At 60.4% G+C, this 15,620-nt stretch overlaps 1 protein-coding gene across 3 annotated transcripts; it reads right to left on the bottom strand.

The window, feature by feature from the left end:
* Nucleotides 1–256: 256 nt before the first annotated feature.
* Nucleotides 257–15,387, bottom strand: RHBDF1 (rhomboid 5 homolog 1). Of its 3 annotated transcripts, XM_050774672.1 has the most exons (18): nucleotides 15,264–15,387; nucleotides 7,398–7,538; nucleotides 7,198–7,328; nucleotides 6,081–6,294; nucleotides 5,467–5,676; nucleotides 5,271–5,393; nucleotides 5,034–5,191; nucleotides 4,307–4,561; nucleotides 4,095–4,206; nucleotides 3,897–3,971; nucleotides 3,636–3,797; nucleotides 2,630–2,730; nucleotides 2,406–2,469; nucleotides 1,925–2,019; nucleotides 1,611–1,686; nucleotides 1,440–1,540; nucleotides 1,168–1,321; nucleotides 257–956 (listed from the first exon to the last, which is right to left on the bottom strand). In XM_050774672.1, exons 2-18 carry the CDS (start codon nucleotides 7,512–7,514, stop codon nucleotides 537–539), a joined length of 2,568 nt encoding a protein of 855 aa, XP_050630629.1. In that variant the 5' UTR covers nucleotides 7,515–7,538; nucleotides 15,264–15,387; the 3' UTR covers nucleotides 257–536. The 3 variants fall into 3 exon arrangements, with proteins under 3 accessions (XP_050630629.1, XP_050630627.1, XP_050630628.1); XM_050774670.1 differs by having other exon boundaries at nucleotides 7,198–7,538; nucleotides 15,264–15,379; XM_050774671.1 differs by having other exon boundaries at nucleotides 7,198–7,581; nucleotides 15,264–15,351.
* Between the last annotated feature and the right edge of the window lie 233 nt (nucleotides 15,388–15,620).

Genomic DNA, 15,620 nt, shown 5'->3' with positions numbered 1-15,620 from the left:
CTGCTGAGGGTAGGGGCGGGCTGTTTCCCAGCACGTGGGGAGGGTGTGACAGCACATCCCTAGGTCCTTGTCCCAGCGTCGGCTACCAGGCACTCTAAGGAGAAAGAGCAAGGTGCACGTGCCCGGCTGAAGGATTTCACTGGGAAGCAAAAGAGCCTGTTGACTGTATCTGACACTCAGTTCCCTGCCCAGTGAGTTGGCTGCAGGCCCCTCCACAGCTCCCAGCCAGAAACAAAGAAGGAAGGGGAAGCCCTGGTCAAGTTAATGGCAGCTAAAACGCTCCCAGTCCATTTATTGGCCACATGAGGTGGTCGTCAAGAAACAAGTTAGAAGGTTATCACGGGAAGTAGTATAATAAATGCCCAGCAGTACGAGGGTTCAACAGAAGTGAACAAGGCACAAGAAAGAGGTCTGTGTCCAGGAAACAGGCCAGTCCCCGCATGGAGCAGGTGACTACTGTAAGCCTGTGAGGCTCAGAGTTGTCGTGTCTGGCTCTGGCCTGCTGGAGCGCACGACCCCCGGAGCCCGCAGCCAGCTCAGTGGAGCTGAGCGTCCAGTTCGTACTTCTCGCAGAACTTGTCAGTGAAGGGGATGCAAGTGAGGAACTCGCACCACTCACAGCGGACAGGATAGAAGTAGAAGAGGACCACCAGGCCAGCCAGGAGGCCCAGGAAGACCACCTGAAAGATGATGATCTGGCAGCGTTTCCGGTACAGGTCGAACTTGCCAAAGCTGATATAGGGCAAGAAGGCGAAGGAGAGGAAGAGGCCACTGATGAACCCTGAGATGTGGGCAAAGTTGTCGATCCAGGGCAGCAGTCCAAAGGTGAAGAGGAAGAGCACCACAGCCAGCAGCTTGAAGAAGGCACGCCAGGGCCGCGCCAGGATCTGCCAGCTCTGGAAGAGCTCCACAAAGAGGCAGGCCAGGATGCCAAACTGGGAGCCAGCCGGACCCACCTGGGGGATGGTTGGGGTAGCTATAAGGCTGTGGGGCTGGGCAGTCCCCCTGGACCCCAGGCCTCATCTTTGTGCCCCACTTCCCATGGCCCAGAGCATATTGGGACCGAGGACCCAACTGGAGATGCTCCCAGACAGTGCTCCATATGGACAGGTTCACAGCAGGCTGCAGGTGCACACGGAGGATCCCCACCCCGAGGGCCAGCCTTACCTCTGCTCGGTACGGCAGGAAGATGGCACTGGCCAGGTTGCCGGTGACACCACTCAGCAGGTAGATGATGGCTATGCGGTGCCAGCCTGCCAGCTTCTCCAGGTCCCGCAGGACGGTCATCTGGAAGCAGATGGACACCAGGCAGTGCAGGATCCTGTAGTCAGTAGCAGGTGGGGGTTGGGAGACATTCAGCAGGGGTGACCTCTCTGCCACCCCCAGCCAGCCAATCCTGGGGACCCTGAGTCCCCCACCCAGCCCACAGTGTCACTTGCCCGGCGTGCAGGAAGAGGGACAGCCACAGGCGGTAGAACTGGTCAGGCACCTCGGGGTTGAGGAAAGGCAGGAGCCCACACACATCATCCATGCAGTGCACCTGTGCAGAGCAGCATATCAGCACTCACAGCAGCTGGGGGAGGGGAAAGACGGACACTCCGGACACCTACCTGAGAGCAGAGCGTGGCCTCCTCATGGAAGTAGCCCCTCATGAAGTCACAGTACTCCCGGGAGGTGATCTCACACCTAGAAAGGCAGGCCGGGGTTCGGAGGCTGCTGCCTTGCCGAGGGGGATTGCTGACATCCAGGGAAAGTTTCAGCCGCACCTACCCACCTTTGTTGGCCCCGAAGAAGTCCAGACCCCCTCTAACCCCACACCCTTGGTATACTGGGCTATTTCAGGGTTTAGTTAGGGAGAAGGCACAGCCCTAGGGCGATGCTCTGAGCCCAGAGACCAGCTGCACTCGGTCACACGCACACCTACCTGCCCTTGGTGCCAATGCAGCAGGGCCGTCCTGTGATGACACAGTCCATATGGGGATGGTTAGTGTGGTTCCCGGCGCTGTTTTTGGTGCAGATCTGGGTCACAAATGGGGATGAGCTGGGTCAGGGCCTCCCCCAACCTTTGGCCCCACACCATGTTTGGGGGTAGAGGCAAAGATGGGCGGGCTCATAAAGTAGAAAATGGTGTGGCTTCCTTGACTGCAAGCCACCACACTCTGAGTCTCTTATCAAACTGGAATCATGTCACTTGACCTTTCAAGTCTCCATCTAGTTCTCTTGATCTACTTGCTCAGAGGGGCAGGCGTTGGTTGATGGACAGGCTGTGCAAAGGCCATGTGCACAGCATCTGAAAACGTGAGGTGGTCCCATGATGGGAATCTCTGGCATCGCCAGTGGGTGGGGTGTGGCATTCTCCCCACATGACAAGGAGGATTCCCTAACCACCCCCAACTGCAGCTCACCGGCCACTTGGTGATATCTTCTGGCCACTCATGGGGGTCTTCAGAGGAGGGCTCATCACATACCCTGCACAAGCCAAGTATGTGGTCAGGCCCTGCTTCGAGCCCCTAGCATTGGCACCCTTCCAACTAAGTCCCCAACAAGGGGAGCCCCTACACCCTCTGCACCACAGCCCCCGGGGAAGGTGTGGACAAAGGCAGGTGAGAGAGCTGCCGGCGGGACTAACCTGGGATCCTGGTGGCAGACAGAGCCAAACTGTCTCTTGCGGCCGGCAAGCTCTGGGGCGCTGGGATGGATGGGCCACTTCACCCACACTGCCAGCGTGGACTGTGGGAGGGGGACACAGGGTCAGGTCCAGTTGGGTCAGGGCAATGAGGGGCACTCAGGGAGTCAGGAGTCAAAGGCAAAACCACTGAGCTCTTCCCTCGGCTTCTACAAGTCACCCCCACTCTTGAGATACACATGCATGTTGGAAAAGACTCTTAGAAGGAGTTCAACAGCATAATTCCTGTTAGCTGAAAATCAGAAACAACCTCTGTCCTAAATCAGGGAACTGGTATGGACTACGGCATCTCCATATAAGATGATGTGATTAAAGTTTGGATGAATCTTTTTCAAAAAATTGCTTAGTGGAAAGGCCGGGCGCGGTGGCTCAAGCCTGTAATCCCAGCACTTTGGGAGGCCGAGACGGGCGGATCACGAGGTCAGGAGATCGAGACCATCCTGGCTAACACGGTGAAACCCCGTCTCTACTAAAAAAATACAAAAAAACCTAGCCAGGCGAGGTGGCGGGCGCCTGTAGTCCCAGCTACTCGGGAGGCTGAGGCAGGAGAATGGCGTGAACCCGGGAGTCGGAGCTTGCAGTGAGCTGAGATCCGGCCACTGCACTCCAGCCTGGGCGGCAGAGCGAGACTCCGTCTCAAAAAAAAAAAAAAAAAATTGCTTAGTGGAAAAGAGGCCAATACCACTTATGTAAGCTTTAAGACACACGCTTGAAGAGTACCCCCAAATCAAAAGACCAAATCAAGTGATGGTCTCTGGAGCCAGGAGCTGGAGATGGGGGAGGGTGGGGATAAGGAGGAATGAATATGACAAGAAAGGCCTTGCACATAGGGACGGCGGGATGTGCCAGGAACGAGGGCGAAGGATCACTCTGCTGAGTCTATCTGAAATCTGAAGGAAAGAGCGACCACGAGGCAGACGAGGGTGGGAGCCCAGGGCGGGAAACGCACCGAGCACTCCTCCTCCGAGGTCTGCACACAGCCCGACCTGTCGTTGCGCACGCAGCAGGCCGAGTGCTTCTCGCGCTCACGAGCTGAGCGAATGAAGCTGTGCACCTGCGGGTCCTGGCGCATGCAGGGCGAAAACTTGGCGCCCAGGTGGATGAGGGCCTCCTGCGGGCGAGGGAGACAAGCAGCTTCAGTCCGGGCCTCCTGCCCGCCGGGCACCTCCACGTCCCGCCCCCGCCGGCCCCGCCCCAACCCCGCCCTCACCGAGCTGGGCCCGATCCAGAAGTTCTCCTGCTGCACGTACTTGACGTTCTCGTAGACCCCGCGGTTCCGCAGCACCTGGGAGGTTGGGGAGCGGGATCAGACGGCCCGACTCGGGCCCTCTCCTCCCAGAGCGGGGCGGGAGGGGGTCCAGTGCCCAGACTCCACTCGTCTGGGCCCAGCAAAGGCACAGGGGCTCACCGAGTCCACCGTTTCATGCTGCGAGAAGCCCACTGGCGCGATGCCATAGATGCACACGGCTAGAATGGTGACGAGCGAGTGCACGAAGGTAAGCCAGTAGGTGAAGAAGGGCCTGCGGGGTGGAGCGTCAGCAGGGGCCTCATCCCCAACCCGGAGCCGCACCCTCCCCCAGGAGCCTCCATCCCAACCCAGGCCTTGCCTGCCACGCCTACCTGTGGTCGTCCATGTCCTCGATCTGGCGCTTGACAAAGCTGTCGATGCGCTTGCGGTAGGTGCGGTTGGTGAGCCGTCCCACCATGCCCAGCCCATACGGCCGCTTCTCCCGGGCGAAGAGCTTGCGCACCGGCACCGCGATGCGCTGGCCCCGCCGCGGCCCGGCGGTGCTCACCACCTCCTGTCGGAGCCGCACCTTGGGCTGCGGGGCTGCGGCGCCCTCCTTCTGCTTCCGCCAGCCTCGCTCCAGGGGCCTGGAGGGAGCCGGCGTTCATCCCCGCCCCAGCCCCCCAAGCTGCTGCCGTCCCTCCCCGGGGGTACCAGGGCACCCTGTCTCTATCCTGGTGAAGATGCTGGGCAAGTTGCCCAGCATCTGCCTCCTCCTTGCCCCCAACACTGCGCGCCTCCGGGGATGGCAGGGAGCCGGAACCCGGGCCCACTGAGTTCTGCAACTCAGCAAGTATCACCTGTCACCTCCGCCTCCCCGTTGGATTCTGTCCAGCCCCTGGGCTCTAAGATTGCTGTCCCATTCACAGGCTAGCCATGAGGCTGGGGCCATGCCCAGCCCTGGGTCTCCCACTCCCGGTGGCCAGTGAGTTCCCAGTCCATCAGTCCATGGGGCTACCCCTTCCATCGCCCACAGAGGTGAATGCGATACTCGCTCAGCTGTTCCTGAGGGGCCCCCCGGGTCTGTCTCTGGCCCCCTTCCCTGCCTGGGGCACTCACAGCATCAGATGGCTACGCTCAAGCTCACTGCGGTCCAGGGCCCCGCCGGTGAGGTCCGCCTGCTCCGGTGCCTTCTCCCAGTCCTTTAGTGCTGCCTCCGATGGGGACTCAAAAACTTCGTCCGGGTATGTGGAGAGCTCTTCATGGAGGATACCTTCCTGAGCAAACACATGAGGTCAGGGTGGACGCAGGGAGAAGGGAACAGGGAGGGGGGGTGACGCCCTGGGCGCTTCTTACCCGGGCAAAGAAGGATGTGTCCAGCTCATCGGGGAAATCAGTTGTGTCCTCCTCCAGAAAGCTAGCTGGAGTGAAGCTTCGGCGCTGTGCGCGGCGCAAGGTGCCATCCCTAACAGAGCGGCCCTGGGAGGGGAAGTGAGCATGAGACCCGGCTGCTGGCTCAGCCCCCACCCCCACCTTTCACCCCTGCACCCACTTTCATCAGTGCTGCAGCCGCCCGGAAGCTCATCTTGGCCACCGACTCTCGCTTGCGCCGCCGCGGGAGCCGGTGGAAACCGGAGCGGGAGCTGGAGAAGGAGCAGAGGGAGGCAGCACCCGGTGTGACGGGAGTGTGAGGGGCACTCAGGCCTTCTGCAGTGTCATCTGCCACACGGAAGGCCCGACCACGGGCCAGGGGGTCTATGATCTGGAGGAGGGGAGGAGATGCTGGAGTCAGGACCATGGGGGCTCCTTGCTCACCCAGACACACAGAGGCCTTGCACAGACAGTGTGACTACTGCTCCTGACTCCTCATCGGCCCCTGGACAGCTGTATGGGCACCACTCCCACCCCACAGCACCTAGAGGTCCTGCCTGGAATGCTCCCCCATCCAGACACTGGTCCCCTGGTGCAATCCCAAGACCATGTCCCCATCCCAAGGTACCCCTTCCCAGAGACTGTTTCAGGTGCCTTCACGGGCAGGCTGTCTGACTGCCCTTCAAGACTGTGAACTGCCAAAGAGTCTCTTCTGCTCAGGCTAGCTGTGTCTGCAGCCCCAGCCCCTGGGAGCAGAAGGAGGGGCCTGCAGGAGGCAGCAAGAGGCAGGCATACCTTCTGCATGCCCAGCTGGCATGGCCCCACATAGAGTGGGGGTGGCGTCTCGGTGCTGGTCAGCGACACGTTGTCCTGGCTGGGCAGGTCCAGCTCCCGGAGGACCTGGGGCTTCAGCTTTCCGTAGCGCTGGCTGCAGTGACGGATGCTCTTGCGCTGCCATTTCTGGGTGCTGTCACTGTCCTTGCTCACTCCAAACCAGTCAGCGGTCCCCCTGGCATGGCAGGGACTCAGCAAGGGGCAGCCAGATCGCCCCCTCCCAGGCAGGGGACTTCAAAGGCCCTCCTCTGGGGCGGCATGCCCTGCCCCAGGCCTGCAGTCAATCCAGGGGCCAGGGTCTGGGTGGGCAAGGTCTAATAAGAGGATGAGTGGGTTCCAGCCACCCCCTGAACTGTTAGCCAACTTCAAGTTCCCACTAGACCACAGCTGGCAGGCCCTGCCCAGCTGAGTGCTTCACAGAGGCCCTAACCCCACCATCCCTGAGGGGCAGTTGAGGGGAGACACTGAGTCCAGAGAGGGAGCTGAGAGCTCAACCCAAGAGAGCTTGGCCCCAGGACACCACAGAGCTCAGACAGCAGGTGCTCACAGGCCCAGGCAGGCTGTCCACGGCACTTGGACATGCAAACAAAAACACTGCCAGCACCTGCCGTTAGGAGCCCCAGGGAATGCCAACCACGCTGGCAGCTCCCAAGAGGCCACATGCCAAGCACATGCCAGAAGCACCAACACACTCATGACCTGTATGAGATACCTGAGCAGGGACCGAGAAACAGACTGGCGCTGTGGGAAGGCCCTGCGGGCAGCCCAGGGACCCAAGAGGGGTAGAGTGTGGACACGGCCGAAGTGTACTTGTCGGCTGCTAAGAGGCCAGAGCATCCGGGTGGTGGAGACAGAGAAGGAGAGAGTGAGTGCTGAAGAGAAGGGAGTGGAGCACGGTAGTGGGGTGAGAGCGGTCAGTCTCCAGAACAGGAGGAGGGCAAGGGGGTGTGGGGACCAACATGGAGGAGGAAGCTGAGACAGGAGGGCCCCTTGTTCTCATTCCCATCCTCAGTGTACCTGCCTCTGCCCCGCCAGCCCCCAGCTCCCACCCCGTGGAGCAGTTGGGAAGCGTCGGTACCTGCGGATGGTCTGTGTGATGGACGTCTGGCGCTGCAGCACCGACCGCCGGAGCTCATGGTGGGGCGAAGAGATGTGGGCTGTCTCGGCTGGCATACTCACACTCCTCAGGAAAGCCTGTCGCCTCAGGGGCTGGGCAACAGGGTCATGGTGAGGGTATTGGACAGGGGGCGCCCACAGTCCCTGCTGGCCAGGACCTACCTGCAGAAAGCTGGGCTCTTCTGCTGTCGGGGGCGCCGCAGAGGGAATGTCCAGCTTTAGCCACGGTGGCTTCTTGCGCTGCAGGCTGCTCGTGCTGTCCCTGCGGGCCTCACTCATGGTTCCCGGCAGAGCAAGGCAGGCCTGCAGGGCGTGGTGTGTTATTCAATAATGACAACGCTGACAGCTGAAGATTCATTGTGCCCAGACCCAGGAGGGAAAAGCAGTGATAAGCCCAACTGTGGTGCTCATGTCCCCGATTGTCAGAGCCCTACTATGTGCTCAGCACTGACTTGCTCTGTGCCAGCCTTGTTCACTCCAACAGACAGTGCTGGGCACATCCTAGGTCCTCAGACAACATAAGTCCATGGGACAACAATCTGAGCACCCACTGTGATCAGGATACTGCTCTAGGTGCTTGAGGCACATTGGTGGAAAAACGAGATAAAATCCTTGCCCTCCTGGAGCTTATAGACTAGACAATAAACTTTTTAAATAAGTGAATGTGCCGGGCGCGGTGGCTCACGCCTGTAATCCCAGCACTTTGGGAGGCCGAGGCGGGCGGATCACAAGGTCAGGAGATCGAGACCACGGTGAAACCCCGTCTCTACTAAAAAAAAAAAAAAAAACACAAAAAATTAGCCGGGCGCGGTTGTGGGCGCCTGTAGTCCCAGCTACTCGGGAGGCTGAGGCAGGAGAATGGTGTGAACCCGGGAGACAGAGCTTGCAGTGAGCCGAGATCGCGCCACTGCACTCCAGCCTGGGCGACAGAGCGAGACTCCGTCTCAAAAAAATAAATAAATAAATAAATAAATAAGTGAATGTACTGGTTAAAAGATGCTAAGCGTGATGGGGGAAAGAAAACAAACTAGGGTTGCTTGACAGGGGGCAGTGAGGCCTCACTGTGGAGTGATATCTGAGCAAAGGTTTGAAGGAGGGGAGTGAGCACAGCTGGGGTCCAGGGGTTTACACACACAAGGAACAGCCAATGTGAGGTCTTACTGACATGGGGCTCACCCTAGTCCGTGCCCAGGGCAAATCTCAGACCTGTCTTACCCAGGCCTCACCCTCTTACCCACCAAAACTTCCACTCCAGAGACAAAGGGCCCACTATGCACATGATAGCCTGTAAGGGGTGTGTGATCGGTCCACTGGATAGAGTCACCACATTCAGGAAAGAGGGTGACAGAGCAGCAGCTGGTGGCCCAGGCTCCCGTGCACAAATGACTTTCCAGAAACCACCTGGGCGCAGACGCCATAGTGACCACCAGGTGGCAGCACGTGCCCAGAAACAGCAGCGAAGCTGCTCGGTGCTGGGGCTGCCGGGCATTGCGTGGTCAGCTCCACCATGAGCATCCCAGGCACCGTGCCAGAGCCCAGGGAAGGCCCCAGAGCAGAAAGACCAGGGTTCGATTCTGGCCACCACTGCCTGGCTGTGTGACTATGACTCCATTTCCCCCTTACACCTTCCTGGCAGACCTGCAGCTGTCCCCAACCCAGGGGGACCACACAGGGATTCCAGTGGAGACCCAAGTTGAGAAGGGCCCCTGAGCATGACATGAGACAGATAGTAGGGGGTTGGCCAGAGCTTCCTGAAGCAATTTTGGACAGAAAACCCCAAATTCCTCAGCCTCTTTAAGGAGCTGCAGCCTCTGACAGGCTCGGAGCTGCAGGGTCTGCAACCCACCCACTAAGGCCCCAGAAATGGCTTTCACTCACAGGTCTCACTCTCAACTGCTTGAAGGAAAGTCTCACCTATGCTGTACAAATAGGGAAACTGAGGCCAGGAGAACACAGGCTTGCCTTGCTCAAGGTCATATATGGAGGGTAGCACAATTAGAGACAGCCCAGGGTGCTGTTCACAGTTCCTGATGGCCTCATGCCAACCAGGGGCAGGCCTGGGACAGAGCTCACGGCTTCTTCCGACCCTGCACTACCAGGGAAACGCTGGGAATGCTGCTCACAGCTCCTACGGGTCCTACATGGACCAGGACACAGGTGGGAGGGGGTCCTTCAGGGATGCCTTCTATTGGCTCCTATCCTACCCCTCACACTCCAGCTCCTGATCTGAGCTGACTGTGCACTTCAGGTCCCAGGTGAGAGTTGGGGGGCAAAGCTTTGGGGCACTCCCCAGACATGGTGCCCAGGGGTCGTTCCATCCACATGGCCCCCTAAGGCTGAGTTCCTGTCCCTGGCCCATACGTGGCCTGGAATCAGGGGCAAGAGCCAAGGGCGGCAGCTTGCCTCCACATCACTGGGAATCCCTCCAGGGCTCCTCGCCCATGCAGAGCCCCAGAGTGCAACAGGGTCAGACAGGAAGGCATCCTGAGAACTGGGTGGGTCAAGATCCCTCTGGGAACAGCACCAGGAGACCCCTCTGCATCTGACGCATGGCCCAAACCCAGCCCAGACCTGCGTGTCCTGGATACGGCCCAGCCACAGTGTGAAGGGGTCACAGCTCAATTTCCTCATCATCCCCCAGCCCTCTCTCCGCAGAGCATATGGACTGCAGCACCATCACCCTGCTAGTAAGGAATAGTCAGGAGGGGCCACCTCTGAGTCTCAGACACTAGGGGTGGAATTTCAGACAGCGTCAGGCATGTTGGGAAGGCAGGTCGTGCTCGGGAAGGGGCTTCGGGAACCCACAGTGCTGGGACAGCATTCTGAGTACACCCCCAGCATGTTCTCACCCAGAAAACGGACAACTGCTCTTAGTGAGGCCATTATAGGGGCCAGAGAGGAGCAGGGCGCAGAGTAGAGACTGGGGCCACTGCCATGAATCAGCAGGCTGAATCCAGGCGGCCAGCCTCTCCAGGAGCCTCCACCTGTGCCCAGCGGCACTAGGTGACATCCAGCTGGTTCTTCACTCAGGAGTGTGAATGACTTTTGCCAACAGAGACCTTTGCCAGCTGATGGGCTCACATACATCCATGACTCCCATGGCTCCTGCTCTCCACCGCTCCTCACACCTGACTCCCTCCCATCGCAGAGCCCCGCAAATGCGCTCTGCCCAACCTCCCCTGCGTTGCAGGACCTGCAGCCTCAGGCTGCCTCACTCCCCAGAGGTGGTCCTTGGCCTGGATCTCCGGGTACAGCACAGGACAGGAGTTCATTCACATGTGTATGGGCCACTGTCCTGTCACTGCTGGTTCCACAGTGCTCAGGACCAGCCTGGTCTGAAGCCACCAATGGGTAAACTGATCACTGAAGAACACAGGCCATCTGGTCCCTAACCTGGGGTAATGGGGGATTCCTCAAGATGACCCCTCAACTGGCTCTGGGAGGAGAAGCTGCCTGGCATAAGCGGGTGCGGGCAGGAACAGTTAGAGGGTGAGAAGAGCTGAGAGCTGTGAGCGTGTACGGGGAACCTGACCTCCCAGTACTGTCTCAGCCGGGGCCCACAGGCGGCCCCAGGAGGCAGTAGAGTACTCAGCTCATGAGGGAGGCACCAGCCGCCATGCCTGTACATCCAGGTCTCCTGGGGTTCCCCCACCTCCACAAAAACCACTCCTGTGCTAGCAGTGCAGGCAGAAGGGAACCTGAGAACCCACTCAGTTACAGGTCCTGCGGGTGGGCAGTGCTGGGTGTTCCGGCCTGCCCCACCCCTGTGCCTAGATCCCCATCTGGGCCTCGAGTGGGTGGGATTCACAAAGGAAGAGCCGGAGTAGGCGTGGGGAGAGGCTGGCCCAGGCTGGACAAAGAGTCCGGCCAGGGAGCGGCACATTGCCCTCCCAGAGACAGTGGCTCAGTGTCCAGGCCTTCCCCAGGCACACAGTGGGCTCTTGTTCCCAGAAAACCCCTCGGGGGGATCCAAACAGTGTCTCCCCCACCCCACTGACCCCTCAGTGTATGGGGAAACCATGGCCCATGGAAGGCCTGACTGCCTGGGGTCACACAGTATCTGAGTCACTGCAGCAGCATCACAGCTGCCAGCCCAGGCCCAGCCCCATCAGGAGACACCCAAAGCCACAGTGCATCCCAGGACCAGCTTGGGGACTGGGGGCAGGACTCTCAATGAGGCTGAGGGACGAGGAGGGTCAAGGGAGCCACTGGCGCCATGCACAATGAAGTCCACTCTGGCTGCCTGCGGAGCCTGGTGTGGAAGAGCTGGGTGGGGAATGGTGGAGAGTCCTGTTAACTCAGGTTTTTGCTCTGGGGATGTCTGGGGACCCATCAAGCTGGCCGCGTGCACAGGTGCAGGGAGAGCCAGAAAGCAGGAGCTGATGCAAGGAGGCCACTGGGCCCCATGTGTCTCCACCACCTACAACCCTAAGCAAGCCTCAGCTTTCCCATCTGGAAATCAGGGGTCACAGCAGTGCCTGGCACAAAAGGCAACAGCTGACTCCACCACAGAGTGTCTGGTGCAGCCTGTGGGCACTTGGTACTCTCTGAGGGGCAGGAGCTGGGGGGTGAAAGGGCCCTAACTAGAGCATATGTAACAAGAGGGCAGCCCTGGGGATACCTGAGGACAGGACCCTCCAAAAGTGTCGAGTTTGGGAAAAGACTAGAGAGAAGCTCTGGCCAGTCCGGGCACAGACAGTGGCCACAGCCAGTGTGGAGCTGCATCCTCAGGTGTGAGCAGCAACCACCTCTGTGCTCAGGCCTGCCCTGCACACTCACAGGACCATGCTGGCAGGGACAACCGGCAGCAGAGTTGACTACCAACCCCAGGACCAGAACCATCAAGCCTGGGCTCTGCTCCGCCCAGGGAACTGCCTGCTGCCAAGGTCAGCTGAAGCAAGGGGCCTCACCCAGGGACAACCTGCCCAGAGGTGTCCTCAGCTCACCTGAGCCTCATCCCAGGGGGAGGTGGCTGCTCCAGCATCCCCACCCACACGCTGCTCTCTGACCCTCGGTCTTCTGTTTGACTCCTAGTCCGAAGCTCAATCCTAGATCTCCCTTGAGAAGGGGGTCGCCAGCTGTCTGGCAGCCTAGCATCCAGGTCTTCTGGATTAATGAAGGGAGAGTCACCTGGCCTGTCTGCCTTGTCTGTTAATGGCATCATGCTGAGAATGATATTTGCTAGGCCCTTTGCAAACCCCAAAGTGCTCTTCAACCCTCCCAGTGAAGCCTCTTCTTTTCTGTGGAAGAAATTAGGTTTAGGGTGGAACAGGGCAGGCCTAAGACCTTTGCAGGGTCCTCTCCAGGTCCCCAGCAGGACACACTGGCTCCCTACCTCCCCTCATCACCCTAGACAAGTAGACAGAACAAGAGGTTTCCTGCTACAGGCCATCTGTGAGGGAAGCCGCCCTAGGGCCTGGAGACACAGGAATCCCTGAGGACCTGACCTGGGAGGGTAGTGCACAAAGGGGCCAGCATTGGGGAGGGGGTGGGGTGCTGTCCCAAGGTTCAGCTAGCAAATGTAGCACAGGGGTCACCAAAACTAAACCCCCAACTCAGTTGGGTCTGACAGTGGCTGACATGGTGGACACACCCAGGAATCAGGGGATGCCAAGTGCAGGTCAGGGCACCTGTCCAAGCCACACAGTCAGAAAGGGGATGGCAGCAAGGACTTAGCTACACTAGATCCTGGGTGTAAACTGTCTGGTAAGCTGGTCACTTCTAGTCCCCAGTCTGGAGTCTAGCTGGGTCCCAGGAGTTAGGCAAAAGCACTCTTCCCAGGCTGGAGGTGGGAAAGGCCCACATCCCATGCACATGTCTGACCAGAGGACAGATGGACAGCCCAGTTACCAGTCAGAGCCCTCCAGAGGTATCCCTGACTGACCCTACACACATGCTCCTGGGTGCCCAGGCACCCAGGCGACCCCGCAACCCCCTCCCCGGACCCACCAGAAGCAGGACAGGACTGGAGAGGCCCCAGCAGGGAAACCAAGTCAGAGCAGAAATGGCTTCGGTCCTCAGCAGCCTGGCTCAGTTTCTTCAAACCAGATCCTGACTGATCACATTGGTCTGTCTAACCCCTGGGAGGGGTCCTCCGTATCCATCTTCCAGATAAGGAAACTGAGGCTCAGGGAAGCCAGTCACTGCCTGAGGTCCCAAAGCCTATAAGGGAGTTCAAAGCCTTGGGCCAGGTCTGCCCAGGAGCTGTGGTAGAAGGGACCCTGTCTGCAGACCCCCAGAAGACAAGGCAGACCACCCGAGTTCTTCAGCCTTGTGGCTGTGGACAGCTGTCAGACCCCTCTAAGACCCCTTGCCACATGCTCCATCAGGGGCATCTCAGTTGAAGGAGGAAGGAGTCACCCCCAAAATCGTCCAACTCAGAAAACAGGCAGAGAAGCCGAGGAATCCGATCATTAGGCAAAATGTGATCCTGGCACAGACACTGAGGTGAGGGAACTGGAGCCAGTGTCGGGGAGGCCTTCACAGCTGAGAGCAACTGGGGGTGCCCTGGGCAGGGACTGCAGCTGGGAAGATCCTAGGGAGGGCCTGATGGTCCCTGAAAGGCAGGAAAGACCTGGGCGACTCCCCCTAAACCAAGAGCGCCCCCTAGAAAGTCAGATCCCCAAAGTGGGGGTTTGTCTGGCCAGCTCATGAGAGGTGCTGGTTGAGGGACAACAGCAACCCCCCTACCCTGCTCCAGGGGCCTGTTTGTGCAATGGAGGCCAGCCAGCCAGTGAAGGCTGCTTGGAAGGGCTGGGAAAGGGTCTGAGGCCCAGTGTCTTCAATCTGGGACCACCAGACTCCCATGCACTCCATTTGCCCCTGCCCCATTCTCAGGAAAAGGGGCCCAGCTTACCCAGAATGACCCCTGGTGGCAGGGGGCTCTGCCTCAGGGACTCCTTGAGCCCCAGCCAGCTGCTAGGTCCCCAGCTTCTGCCCACCCTTGGGGTGGGGGCTAGGAGGTTGGGGTTGGCTCCACAGGGGTGGGGAGAACTCAGCCTGGGACTGCCCGGGCATCTAGCTGGGTCAAACCTGAAAAGCCAGTTTCATCCTTGAATCTTCTCCCGGTCTCCAACAGGAAGTCCCGTTGGCGGGTGGGAGTTCCCAGGATAGGAGTAGGGCCTCCAGACCTAGGCCCCACCCACCCAGACAGACACACACATTCACAATCTCAAGTGGCACACACAGAAGGAACTCTGGTCAGGACCACCTGGACTGGAAGCAGGACTTGGGGGGCCAGGGAAGATCCCCTGCCCATTCCCCACCCAGCCCCACAAACATGCCCCCAGCATGACAGCCAGCCAGGCCCTCTGCCAATGCCCTGAGCATCCGGGGTCTGGCTGTCACGCCAGCTGGGAGAAGGCCTGTCCCTGTTGGCCTCTGCACACAGAGTGAGGGTCTGTCTTTGGGAGTCGCTCCCAGACCACCCTGGAGCTTCGATGTTTACAGATCGGGGAGTCAGCGTTGTGGGGCAGAAGGTGGAGTCAGTCCCCCACCCCCAGCTCCACGGTTCCTGCTATTCCCATCGGTGAGGGCGGCTGGGACAGGGACCATCCCGCCTTTAGCTGGAGTTTCAACTTGGAGGCACCACCCACCGGTGGTGGCCGGGAAGGAAAATGTAGTGGGGGGAGCTCAGAGGAGCCTGGGGCACCCCCGGACTCCAGCCTCCCGCTCCTGGGACCCTCAGCTGTTGGGCGGGGGCTGGAGCCGAGCTGTCCGGCCAGGCCAGGCCGCTGGGACTGCTAATCCGGCCACGGGCTATTTTTGCGGCGCGCCGGGCGAGGAATCCGGGGCTGGGCCGCCTCGGCGGGCGACTCGGAAAACTCCGGGAAGAAGAGTCCGGCCGCCCCAGCGAAGACTCGCCGCGACCCCTCCCCAGCCCGGGCCCCGGCCCCGGCCCCGACACGGCCCCGACCGCTCAGAGCAGCTCCGGCCACGGGGTGCTGAGGACGCGCCCCGCGCTCGGCGGACGCTGCCCCGGAACCCGCCCGTCCCCGGAGCCCTGCGCTCCCGGTCGCGCTCACTCACCGCCGCCGCCGGGGGTCCTTGGGGGGTCCTGAGGGCTCCAGGGAGGAGGGGCTGCCGCCGCTGGCCGGGAGGGCGCCCGCGCCGAGTCCCCGCCCGCCCGCCGGTCCGGCCCGCCCGGGAATGCCATGGAGTGAGGGGCGTGCGCGCCGGGGGCGGGCCCGGCCGGAGGGGGCGGCCGCGCTGACTCAGGGCTCAGGAATGCGCGCCGCCCGCCTGCCCGGCCCAAGTCACCTCCTCCCGGAAGGCCGCTGGGCTCCCTTCTCCCCAGAGTCCGCCCGTGGGGACGCCTGGGGCTGAGGTCTCCAGCGCCTTGACCCAACGGAGGGCCTGGTGGGAGCTCCGCCTCTCCCCTGGCTG

Source organism: Macaca thibetana, chromosome 20, assembly GCF_024542745.1.
Source record: "Macaca thibetana thibetana isolate TM-01 chromosome 20, ASM2454274v1, whole genome shotgun sequence".
NCBI classification, from domain to species: Eukaryota; Metazoa; Chordata; class Mammalia; order Primates; family Cercopithecidae; genus Macaca; species Macaca thibetana.
Note: the sequence above shows the minus strand (reverse complement) of the source record. Positions and strands in the feature narration are given on the sequence as shown.